This window comes from Streptopelia decaocto (genome assembly GCF_964273445.1).
Source record: "Streptopelia decaocto genome assembly, chromosome: 4".
NCBI classification, from domain to species: Eukaryota; Metazoa; Chordata; class Aves; order Columbiformes; family Columbidae; genus Streptopelia; species Streptopelia decaocto.
Genome location: NC_138658.1, coordinates 44,185,031 through 44,197,516, shown reverse-complemented (window position 1 = coordinate 44,197,516; position 12,486 = coordinate 44,185,031). Strand labels below are relative to the sequence as shown.

The following is a 12,486-nucleotide window of genomic DNA, read 5'->3' as shown; positions in this document are numbered from 1 at the left end:
CTGCTGTGGCTTCTTGTAACGCTGCTTAACCTTCAGCTTCTCTAGTGAGTGACTTCTGCTTTGCTAGCTGAAAAAAATAAAAACAACCGAGTTTTAGATTAGTTATCACTTTTGTATTTGCAGGACATGGTAGTTATTGTATACATCTTTAAAACATCCGTTAAAGCAGGGGTGTCAAACTCATTTTCACCGGGGGCCACATCCTACATTTATACAGTCCTGAAATTACATTTGGCCCTTTGAAGGCAACTGTGAGGCTGGTGTGGCCCCCAATGAAAATGAGTTTGACACCCCTGCTTTAAAGCCTTTGTTATGCTTTTATAAGTTAAAATGCCTTAACAGACAGTCTAATGGAATATTATGGTGTTTGGTAATGCTTATCTAGTAAATTTAAAGCAGAAAAGGTTACATGCTCATGGCTAAACTGTCTGTCTCACCTTTCTTGATTTTCTGTAGGAGCTGGGAAGAGCACACAGGCAAAAACCTATGGTAAGTATGAAATTAGTTTAAGTTACTTTATCTGAAGCTGGATAGCATTCTGTAGATCAAGCTAGCAAATCTCCCTATCCCCCGTAGCTCAAAAGTAACACTAGTATTTCAGTGTTTTGTCCAAGAAAATATTTTTCTTTCCTATATTAACCATACTAATCCTTTCTTAACTTTCATAGCCTCCAAAGCCAGAAGATCTAGCAATCATCTGTTTCACCAGTGGAACGACAGGTACAGCTCATTACATTATGCAGAATTTATTATCATGTATGTGCAAAACTAATTCAAAAGCCCTCCTGCTTTTTTTTTCAAGACTGTCCCCTGCTGCTGCATCTTTTTGACAAATAGTAGCTGGGGAAGTTTTATGGTAAGGCTCCCTTTGATACTTTTTTCCCGTTGATAAATGCAGATTTGCAGTATTGGAGGGTGGAGGTGTTACATTTTTGGACTTGGAAATAAGTACTGAACCTGTATTTCTATTATAATAAGGACTCTGCATCAGACTTCAAACTTCCATTTCTTCTGCAGTCTTTTTTTTTTTTTTTTTTTTTTTTTTTTTTACTGTATTAGCAAAATTTGTGCCCTAGCTCTATGCAACCTTGGTGTCAGATCAAACCAGAAAGGCTCCTGTCTAGATAACACCTGCTTGACACTTGTGAGTTAATAGCCAATGCTAGCAGGGAGCAAAAGGGAAGAGTACAATGACAAGCTATACTTTTAAAGCAGATGTGAGAACAGAAATTAGTCTGGGTTTGATAGCTGTATCTTCACAAAAGTGTTGACTTTTGAATGAGAAGTTTATTCAAGAAACATGACAATTTCTTAAGGGTTTGCTCTCCTTACGGAATTTGAGGACTTCAACACAAACTTACTGCTTAGAACTGTTACCAACTGTTCTTGAAAGTGTTTTACCAAGTTCTCTGCCCTTGTTTAATTGATATACAAAGAAAGATTATTAATATCAGAAAAGGGACTGATTGAAATGCTATTAGTTTTACCACTGCTTGGTAACGTAAAGGATCTAAAAGTTTCACTGTTGCATCCTGATGTGCTTTTTCATTAGGGAACCCCAAAGGAGCTATGATCACTCATGAAAACATAGTCAGCAACGCTTCAGCTTTTATGAAAACTACAGAGGTAAACTGCAAAGGTTAACATTGTGGATTTGCATGAAGGGAAGAATCTCAGGAGTAAAACCAACATTGAAATATCATTAACTTTGGTTGTAACTTTTAGTAAGGTCCAGGTGAAAATGTAACTTGATGGCACTCCGCCGATGCTAGGTCAGAAGTCTGTGTTACTGGTTTCTTCTCTCAGGGTCAAGAACCTGGCAGATTTACAGTTTGGTCTCATCCAAGCAAAATATTATAAAGATCTTGAATCATCTTCAGATCATGATGTTTGTCTTTATTGCAAGCTCTGTATCAGAGGGTTCATGCAGAGGCTAACCTTTTCCACTAGGGATGGGAGAAGCTACAATGTATTTTAACACCAAAATAATCACAGCCCTTGCATAAATGAGCAAGAAGTGTAGCTCTGTTTTTATTTAATACAGTGTTAACGTTTAGTTCACAGTAGACTACTACAATTCATTTGCAGGTTAGCCAAGACAGATCTAACACATACAGATGTAATTAAAAGTACAGTTATACTTATTTTGCCAAGTACTCTGCATATAGAATTGTTTTTAAATTAAGCAAGTAGTCTCACAATTAGATCATGTAAGGTACTTCTGATATCAACCTTACAGTAAACTGCATAAGCAAATTTTCTGATCTAAGATGAAAGTGTGTATTTTTTTAAACCCCGAAGGCATACTACTGTAACTTTTTTGTTCCCCCTCTCTCCCAGTGTCTGTAATGGAACTTTTTGTGGTTTCTCTCAGAATTTGTCGTAAGAAGTTGTACTAATCTGGTTACTATACTCAATTCTAAAAGTTTACCACTTCTGCAATGTGTGTTTACTCATGCTAGAAGTCATTGCTGTGATGTTTTTAATAAAAGGAAGACAATGCAGCTTCATTACAAACAAAATTTGAAGTAAGCGCTGTGCTCTAGAGTTTAGATGCTATATTTCATTGTTGTGTTTAACTTAAGCAAAACAGAGAATAAATGAGAATTAAAATTTATTTTACTGACACTTTCAGAAAACATTTAGTCCTTGCTCTGATGACGTTCTGATATCATTCCTGCCCTTGGCTCATATGTTTGAGAGAATTGTTGAGGTAAGCATCCATTGTACTGAACTATTGAGAAGCTTCCTTTTCTTACAGAATGTATGTCTCTTGAATCCCAGTGATAACACACTGTTCCTTTTTGACTCTTGCACATGTCTATGAAAGCTTGAGGTGTAAGGTTGAGGAAAACAACCCATAAACAATATTCAGTGAGTACTAGACAACTGGTTTTAATGTCATGAACCTCAGAGCTGGAGTTAATAAGAAACTGGTTTGCTAGAACATGAGACAATCTCTTAGTGCATGTACGCTGCCTAGAAATTCCCTTTAATGTAATCAGTGCACTGTTGAAAATCCATGCCATTCTTTGGTCTGCAAACTTTAAAAACTTACTTTGTAATGTGGCATCCTGTTTGCTTACACAACACTAGTTTTAAATTGATTAAACTTACCATTGCTTCCAAGAAACTTCATAAAAAGAGAGGGATTTTGTTTCAATTGAGTCCTCTTTGAGGAAATGAGAATGGCTTTTAATGCCATTTAATGACAAACTTTGAAGGTCTTTTGGATAGCTTCTTTTACCATATAGCAAAACCTGGGGCTTCATTTTTGAGGATGAGGGGGCTCAAGTTGTCTGAATACTGGCAGTCTTAATAAGGACTCTGAGCCCATAGTTGAGTGATGTGCATTATTGAAAGGCTGCAATCTCCTCAACCTTATATACAGTAAGGGCACAGGTGTTTAATTACCATATTTATTGAAGTTGAATTAACACGTCTCCGTTAGGTGAGTTTGTAAATATGTGTGTTGAAGGTAGTCACATTCTAATTATGTAGCGAAACAAACATCCTCTATGTAAGTGTGAAAAGGCAGAGCTAGAAATTGTCCTCTGATTTCAGTTAGGAAAGCTTTCTACCAAAAAAGTGTGTCTATATACATGTAAAGTGTGTATGTGCATATGCATCTGTATATATGTATATTATGAAGATTGGGAATAGAGCCTAACTGAGGTGTACAGGTCCCCTTAGGGCAGGGCTGTCAAACTCATTTTTACTGGGGGCCACATCAGCCTCGCAGTTGCCTTCAAAGGGCCAAACGTAATTTTAGGATTGTATAAATGTAGGAGTAGGGTTTCAGTGCTCTTCTTTTTTCAGTCCTGGTGACCTGGATGCCAGTTAGACTTCAATGTATGTTTTACTGATGCCTGCCTTGCACCAGAAGTTACAAGCTCTGTGGGTAACAGCCCTGTTCTTGATCATGAAGTAGAAACAGGATAGGAACTTGTGTTATAAAGGGTAAAATGAGAAGAAAGTGTTTGTATCTCAGTACTCCTCTGCTGTTTGAGGTCTTTACAAAGTACGTGTTTACCTGTATATTTATAAGGAGATTAAGCAAGCACACTTTTGGTAGAAAGGAGAAAATATTTGTTTTGGGCGGATATGAACACAGTCTCTGTGAGAAGCAGTCTTTAGAGTCTGCTCCTGTTGTGAAGTAAGTTTGTTGATTTTTGGCTTCCTAAGGAAGCTAGATGGTCAGTGAACTTGACAGGACAAATGTGTTCCTGCCTAGCAAAGGCAGTTGCTGGTCACTCCATCTGAACTGATTCATTTTGATGCATCTGCTTTAGCAGGTGGGTTGGACTAGATGGTCTACAGAGGTCTCTTCCAACCCCAGCTATTCTGTGATTCTGATTCTGTGATTTACAGCTTTTTAACAGATGTTGGCAAAGCACAGGTGAAGGAGTAAAGTGACACTTTAGCTTGTCTCATGTGCAGAAAAGATGAGAATGGATGGCAGGGAATGAAAGAAGAGGTGTTATGGAGGAAGCAGAAGAAATAAAAACTAACAGGAATAAAGAAATGCAAGAAGAGTAGGGATGTTAGTAAAAAGAAAATAAATAAAACCCCCAAACAAAAAAGGAAGAAGAGGGTTGTATAGGTGTGGGGGATGGTGCTTCTAGACTTTAACATAGAAACTATAGAACACAACAGGATAAAGTCTGCCTTCCTTGGTGTAGGTCTGAAGTGATGCAAAAAATAATCAGTGGCTCTGCTAGAATCCTCCAAAGAACATCTTGATCACTTAACAACAAATCTGCTTGCATCAGTCCTACAAAACATGAAAGAAAGCCAGAGCACAAGAGAATGAAAATCAAGACAGACAAGGCAGAATTCCCTGCTGGACCGGTACATGGCATGTACTGACTTTTTTTAGTGTATGGCAGGGAACCAAGTTCTAGTATTTTTTAAAAAGCCTGATAACTATTTAAAATAAGAAAGTTCTGGTTTTCAGTCTCTTGCTACCTCTGAGTTGCTAACATTGCCTTATTTGACCAACTGCCCCTTTTTGAATAGGGGCTTTCATGCTGTACCTCATTCTGTCAAAGTCCTTGCCCTGTGTGGACAGTGTGGACACCAGGCATGTCTTGATACTTGGTCTTTCCAGTCCCAACCTGTAGTCTGAGAATGCTGCAGAACTTGTCCAGAAGTTGAGAGGATTTAAGGTGGATAACACACTGTCTACTCTGCATGGGATTGTCATACACATATAGCTAGAACACAGAATCACAGAATCGACAGGGTTGGAAAAGACCTCAGAGATCATCGAGTCCAACCCTTGGTCCAACTCTAGTCCATTTATTAGATCGTGGCACTAAGTGCCATGTCCAATCTGAGTTTAAAAACCTCCAGGGATGGCGAGTCCACCACCTCCCTGGGCAGGCCATTCCAGTGCCTGACCACTCTCTCTGTAAAGAATTTCTTTCTAATATCCAGCCTCAATTTCCCCTGGCAGAGTTTAAGCCCATGCCCCCTTGTCCTATTGCTGACTGCCTGGGAGAAGAGACCAATCCCCACCTGGCTATAACTTCCCTTCAGGTAGTTATAGAGAGTGATGAGGTCACCTCTAAGCCTCCTCTTCTCCAGACTAAACAACCCCAGCTCCCTCAGCCTCTCCCCATAGGTCTTATGTTCAAGTCCCTTCACCATTTTTCCAGTCTATCCAGATCCCTCTGCAGAGCCCTCCTGCCTTTCAGCAGGTCGGCACTTCCTCCCAACTTGGTGTCATCAGCAAATTTGCTGATGATGGTCTCAATCCCCACATCTAAATCGTCAATAAAGATGTTAAACAGGACTGGACCCAACACTGACCCCTGGGGAACACCACTAGTGACTGGCTGCCAGCTGGATGCAGCCCCATTCACCAGCACTCTCTGGGCCCAGCCCTCCAGCCAGTTCTTAACCCAGCGTAAACACATTATACATGCTGTGTTTTCAGACTTTTTAAACTATTTTTTTTCCCTAACAGTGTGTGGTTCTGTGCCACGGAGCTCGGATAGGCTTCTTCCAAGGGGATATCAGACTACTTATGGATGACCTAAAAACACTGCAGCCAACTATATTTCCTGTAGTACCAAGACTGTTGAACAGAATGTTTGACAAGGTAAGTCTATAGGCATTAATTCAGACCTGTGCAAGGTTTTAAGAGACTTCATGAAGTCTGTGCTGACAAGGTAGGAGAAACTGTTATGCCCCGTTATGTTAAATTGGCATGCTAACAAATTGGTGTATCTCTTTCTAAAAGAGACCTGAAAGTGCAAATACTAGGCTTGAAAAGCCTGTTTCTCTCTAGCTTGATTGACTTACTGTTTTGCTCTGAGCAAGTTATTTAAGTCCAGTCTACAATGTGGACATGAGGCTTAGCATCTGCATGCCACGCTTTTAGCATCTGACTCATGGAGTGGAATTTGCAAACCAAGGTCAGGTGTTTGCTTATGTTTGCACGGACACATACAAGTTTCCTACACAGCAGCCAGCGTGTTCTAGCAGGGTGAATTGCAAGCCAACCAGTCCGGAGTGCAGGATAGAGGGAGTGTCAGCGGCCCCAGCCTCTCCTGCACTTGCTGCTTGCGTGTTCAGGGTCATCTGAGATGGGAATTCAGAAGTAGATTGTTTCTTGAACTTAAGATTTTAAATCATCCTTTTGCGTATGCATGCTGGTAAGCTGTTGGGTCTGTCTCTTCCCAGGTGAATATACTAATCTGTGATCTGCTGTTGAGTCTGCTCTGACTTGCCGAGACCAACCAGAAGGAGCCTTTGAAAAGTGATCTAAAAAGCAAATTTGTATATATGAGACAGATCTGTGTGGTATTTCTGAAGGGACATTCATCTCCTCAGAAAACCCTGTGTGACATTACATGTGATGATGGTGTGCTCTCTAGATTATGCTGAGGATTATACTTAATGCAGCTTTTGATAAAACTGGTGTAGAAAAGTAAAACATCCACTTTTATTCATACATTTTAATGAAAAAACTATACATTGAAAAAGCATCACACAGTTGGATGGGAAACAAGCATTAGTTAAGTGGTAATTTTGGTGAACATCTCTTGAACTGAGGTAAAAAGGCCAAAATCAAAATCCACGAGTATTTCTTACCAGAATTAAGATGCTTACCAATAAAGGTTGTTTAATTTATTTGGTTTTCACTGTCACTATGCATACTTCTGTAAGAAAGAGAATGGCAGTATGTGAGGCTTCTAACCACAGATCATTTTTCTTAATAGATTTTTGCACAGGCAAATACTTCATTAAAGAGGTGGATGCTGGATTTTGCTTCCAAGAGGAAAGAAGCAGAACTCAGAAGTGGTATAGTTAGAAACAACAGTTTCTGGGATAAAGTCATCTTCCGCAAAATACAGGTATGCTTGAAAGCCTCTGAAGCTTTGTATGGTGGATATTGGAACTTTTTTATTACGTTATTTGTTTGTTCATTATTATTTTGAGAACAGGGCTCCAAATATGCTTACTGTGTTACAGAACAGCAGTTTGATGTGTGTTTTCAATATTGGAAGTCTGAGGCATCATTATATATATCCTATCTGCTTACTAGTTTATGGGCATCAGATTGCAATTGCTGAATTTCATATGAATGGTTACAATCTGGTATGGCTTTCATCGCTGATTAAAGACTACCTGGCTACTCGGAATAAAAACCAAAACTGCCTTATTTCCAACTTGACTTTTCAATTCCATTTGCTCTAATAATATCAGCTAACTGTATTAGGGCTGTTTCTCTGAAGCAGTCGAGTGCTTGTCTCTTACCACTTTGAAAGCAAACACTGTCCTTCTGAAGGAGGAATGCTGAATGTGACTCAGTGCCACCTGTAGCCTCCCCATCTCCTCACTGTTGGTCACTAGTAAGTTATGCTGGCTATTATATCTGTCACTCACTTGCTACAGCCCTAACCTTGGTTGTACAACATGCCCCTGTGGCTGCTTTTTATAGCAGTCAGGATGTATGAGAAGCTGATAGAAAGCAGTTAAAAATAGTCATTGCTGTAAGGCCATGACTTAAGCTCTTTTAGACTTTTGGCCAAGTGTGCATTGCAGTTGCACTACAGCATAGTGTTTGTAGGTAACTGTATGTTTGAAATATTGTTTCTTGCAGCCACTAATCAGATCTAAAAACTGCAAGAGAGACAGCTTGCAATAGGAGATTAAACTTCAATCTCTGACATTTGTGGGTGGCACTGTAGGTGAACAGTGGCTGAGGGTGGGATGGAAAAAGACTCTAGAAACTTCTCTAAAATGCTTTTGGTGTCCACAGTATCTTGTGTCTGTTGTAGGCAAGTTTGGGAGGAAAAGTAAGGCTCATGATCACAGGAGCAGCCCCTGTGTCTGCAAGTGTACTGACCTTCCTGAGAGCAGCTCTTGGCTGTCAGGTGAGTTGCTGCTGTAAGCAATAATTAATGTTCTTGGACTAAGTTTCTGGGACTTCTCTTGCTTCCAGAAGTATTCATAACTACTGTAGAGAATCTGATCACTGTGATGATATTGTAGTGTTGTTGCTTTGGAGACTGGGGAGAATCAGATTGCACACATTGTGTTTGTCTTCAGAGCTTCTTCAAAGTATATGCTTTTTGTGGCAAAATCTGAATAATAATGGCACAGGATGAACAGATATGTTGAAATGAATTTCAAGGATAGAAAACATGAAAACACTCTGAAATGTGAAGGCTCTGTGACTTCTTGAAGTTCTTCAGAAGCGTGCTGGTGTAGCAGTGAATTCTGCACAGAAAAGGGAAACCTGTCTTGTATATAATAATCACAGAGCTGTGATGGGGTATAGGGATTCCATTCCTAGCTGTCTTGGGCAAACCTGTCCTTAATATATGTGAACGAAGTAATTACTAGTGATAAGGTTCTTAGTTTCTTTGTCTTGCTCTCTCTGTTGCTTTCTGTTTTGATCTGTACAGGTGTCATACAGCATGTGAAATTGAGTGAAACTTTGAGTAAATATTGGAAATGAAGGTGGACTATTAGCACTTAAAATTGTGTATCATGGTAAAATTCTAGTGATACTCTCTTTAGAAGATGCTGGGGATTTTGCTAAACTCAAACAACTAGAAAAGGAGGCAAAATATTAATTTCTTTTTATTTAAGAAAATGTATGTTGAAAAGTTCAAATTTTAAAAAGTCTTTTGATTTCATATCCTAGTTCTATGAAGGTTATGGGCAGACTGAATGCACAGCGGGATGCTCCCTGTCAGTTCCTGGTGACTGGACAGCAGGTACAGTTTTTCATGGTCTGCCTGCCTGTTACATTTCAGGATGCTGTAGAGGTCCCTGATCACATTATTTAGTCTTCAGTACACCAATTATGAAGCATAAGATTGTGTTTTTCTTCAAGTGAAGTAAGAAAGTTTTGGATGGATCCCTTGAAGTTTCTACCCCTAAATAGCTAGAAATGTAGTAATTAGTAATCCAAACTTACAATTGGCTTTGTCCTTGTTTGTTGAAGTGGATTTGAGAGAGGAGGTCATAGTATCGACTCCTGTAATTTTTACATAATAGGAATCTGCTTTGCATAGACAGTGCTCGAAATTTAAATGGCATTTTTGGGTGTTGGAGCAAACAGTCAGCATTTTTGTCAGCTGTTACATCTCTAGCTCCCTAACTGATATAATACTGGTATTTGAAACTATAGTGGAACTTTTGCTACTTAAATGTGTCTGTAGACTGAGGATCCTGATTATAAGAAAAAGCAAACCTGAGTACATGGTTTGGCTTGTAACATTCTAGTGATATCTGAGAATGTAATGCTTCTTTCCAAGGAAATTTAAGCTATTACTGTACTGGTTTTGGTGCAGAACATTACCAGAAATCAGTTTGCTGTCTTTTTTACTTTAGCATGTAACCAACTTATTACTTCAAGAACATGACTAAAAAGCAGTTCAAGCTACTGAAGTGTTACTCCATTTAATAGGTCATGTTGGAGCACCCATGCCGTGCAGTATCATCAAACTTGTTGATGTACCAGAAATGAATTACTTGGCTGCCAAAGGAGAGGGTGAGGTAAGTAATTTCAAAAGGTCGATGCCAGCCTCTTATGAAATCTTGGAAAATGTTTTTTGTTCCTGAAATAACAAGTAACTGAGTTTAGTAAAGCGCTAAACATGGCCTGCTACCCAAAATCAAAGACACCTGCTTTTCTGTATGCATTATCAGCTAACAATTCACAGAGGCAAAACAGAAAATAGTGTATTGGAGGGGAGAAAAAGCAATTTACCGTGGGATAACAGATTACTGTGCTTGTATGACCAACATACCATCTTCCAGCTGTGAGAAAGCTGAGAAACCAGCTGTCTCATGCTGCATGTATCCCTCAGGGAAATGCTAGCAGAGGGCTTCCCACCCCATCAAGTGCTGGAGAACAGCTGATCCATGTACCTTCTTACTCAGCTTGTGATGTGTGAGCTGAGGTAATTTAAAGTGGCTGGAACACTATTAAGAGAAATAGAGATAAAATGCCATGAAGGATGCTAATCACTTGTGACAACTACCCACACAGTCTTCTAAACTTTTTTCTGCAGCCTGCACAAATTGAACATGTATGTTTTACAAATTGCGCTTTGAGGATTCAGCTTTGTTTGTAGTGCTATATGCTGTCTCTTTCAATTTTTTTACAAGTAAAATGTATGCAGCTTGAACTTTGTGGATGTACCTTGAACAGTTGTCCATGTGGTAAGGTATTTTCCCCTAGCCCTGAAAGCAACTTAATTGTGGTGTCTTTCATGTGCTTTCAAGAGGCCTTGGAAGCAGCTGGGGGGTGAGAAATGGATAAATAAAAAGTAGCTTAAGCAAGTAACTAATTTGTTACTGCAAACAATATATAATCTTTATTTGTTTTGGTTGTCATTTGTACAAGACTAGAAACAAATCATAGGGCTTTAATTCCCAGAAATACTTAAGGATTTAATTGGGCTTGGTGGTGGGAAACTATTTGCAAGTTGAAAGCAATGTCAAGATTCTTTCCTGTCTTGCATATGACCCCAAGTTTAGCCTTCATCTGCAATTTTTGCTTCACTTCAAATAGGATTTTAAAGCTTGGTCTGCTAGAGGAACTGAGTATACATTTTCGTAATGAGAGTTAAGTAGTTTTTAAGAAAAACTTCTAAAATGTTTTGCTTGCACTTACTGTGAAAGTTTTCTGCATTAGGAATTACTTTGGACTTGAATAAGTATGGTAGCCCCTTAATATATCAGCTACCATCTTACTCTTTCAGTCTTAACTTCATCAGTGTGAACTATTTCAGATTTACCAAATAAGTATTGTAATGTGTTTCACAAAACAGGAACCCATAGCTATAGAAGTGGGTTTCATTATCCTTTGCCTAAAATAGATCTTTCTCGTCATTGTCTGTCTGCTTTTCAGCTGGATTAAATACTCCCAGTCCTCCTTCCTGAGAGTAAGCTTTCAACATTCTCCATTCTGTCAGCCCTTGCTTTTCACTTCTGCCTGTTATCCATGTTCAAGAAGGATAAATTTGTGAATAGAATGATATATGCTTATATGCAGATGAGGTCTTAGTGCCAGTTAGCAGGAAACAGATAAATGGTTTGCTGTCTCTACTGGGAAAAGGTGTCACCTACTGCCATCCTGTGATTGTAGGAGCTGTGAAAAATGACGTTTGGTCAGTCAGCCTTTGACTTGACTGGGACATGCAGAGTTCTCCTCTACTCACATCCTTCCAGACAAGCTCTCTTTTACAGCAGAAATTACATGGTTTTTAAAACATGACCTTGTTTTGGTCATGAGTTTAGTACTGTCTCTGCAAGGTCATTAGAACCCTCACTAATACTCTGACCTCCCTCATATTGACAACATCTGCTGTTCATTGTACTGTAGTTTACCAGCATTCCTATATTTTATGCTGAGGGAAACACTGAAAATACATGATCTGGGATCATCTCTGTATAGTTGAGGGTCTATTCCATGTTCCTGACTAGTTGCTTTAATTTTGTTCTCTTACTGACAGATACTCAACCAATTGTTTTAATTTAGCTTGTAAGGTCTGATCTGGCTCTCTTACAACCTCTTTATCTATAAACCTTTAATCTTGTTGGTCCTTTTTCTCATACCTTGTAAGCCTGTTTCTTGATCCCAATAATCCCCATGCATCCAGTTATACCCAGAGAAGTTGTTCTTAGTTTTCTACTTGTTACACAAATCCCAACAACCTTTGATTCAAAGAAATTGCAGATGTCCTTTATAGGGAAGTCTTGAGTGCTCGAAGCTCAAAGCTGTTAACTGGTTTACTTTCCTACAATAAGCATGTGACTGCTTGATACACAGCTTTGTCATCACTAGTTTTAGCACAATGCCCCTGCTGCTTACCAAAGCTGCAACAAACATGTTGCCAGGCTGAGGGGTGATATTTCTGGATTGAGCAGAATTTCTTCAGATAAATAAAAATAAATTTCCTCTGACAAATTGGATTATTCAAATAGCAGGGAGGAACATTGCTGCTAGACTGGAAG

The 12,486-nt window shown here is 39.1% G+C and overlaps 1 protein-coding gene across 2 annotated transcripts in view; it reads left to right on the top strand.

Annotated features, from left to right (window-relative positions):
- ACSL1 (acyl-CoA synthetase long chain family member 1) overlaps positions 1 to 12,486 on the top strand; it is a 42,052-nt gene that overhangs the window by 25,691 nt on the left and 3,875 nt on the right. For both annotated transcript variants that reach the window (XM_082051884.1, XM_082051885.1), the window contains exons 8-16: positions 457 to 489; positions 669 to 720; positions 1,553 to 1,626; positions 2,636 to 2,713; positions 5,972 to 6,106; positions 7,230 to 7,364; positions 8,292 to 8,387; positions 9,164 to 9,236; positions 9,932 to 10,020. In XM_082051884.1, coding sequence (XP_081908010.1) covers positions 457 to 489; positions 669 to 720; positions 1,553 to 1,626; positions 2,636 to 2,713; positions 5,972 to 6,106; positions 7,230 to 7,364; positions 8,292 to 8,387; positions 9,164 to 9,236; positions 9,932 to 10,020 — 765 coding nt within the window. The remainder of the gene's footprint in view (positions 1 to 456; positions 490 to 668; positions 721 to 1,552; positions 1,627 to 2,635; positions 2,714 to 5,971; positions 6,107 to 7,229; positions 7,365 to 8,291; positions 8,388 to 9,163; positions 9,237 to 9,931; positions 10,021 to 12,486) is intronic.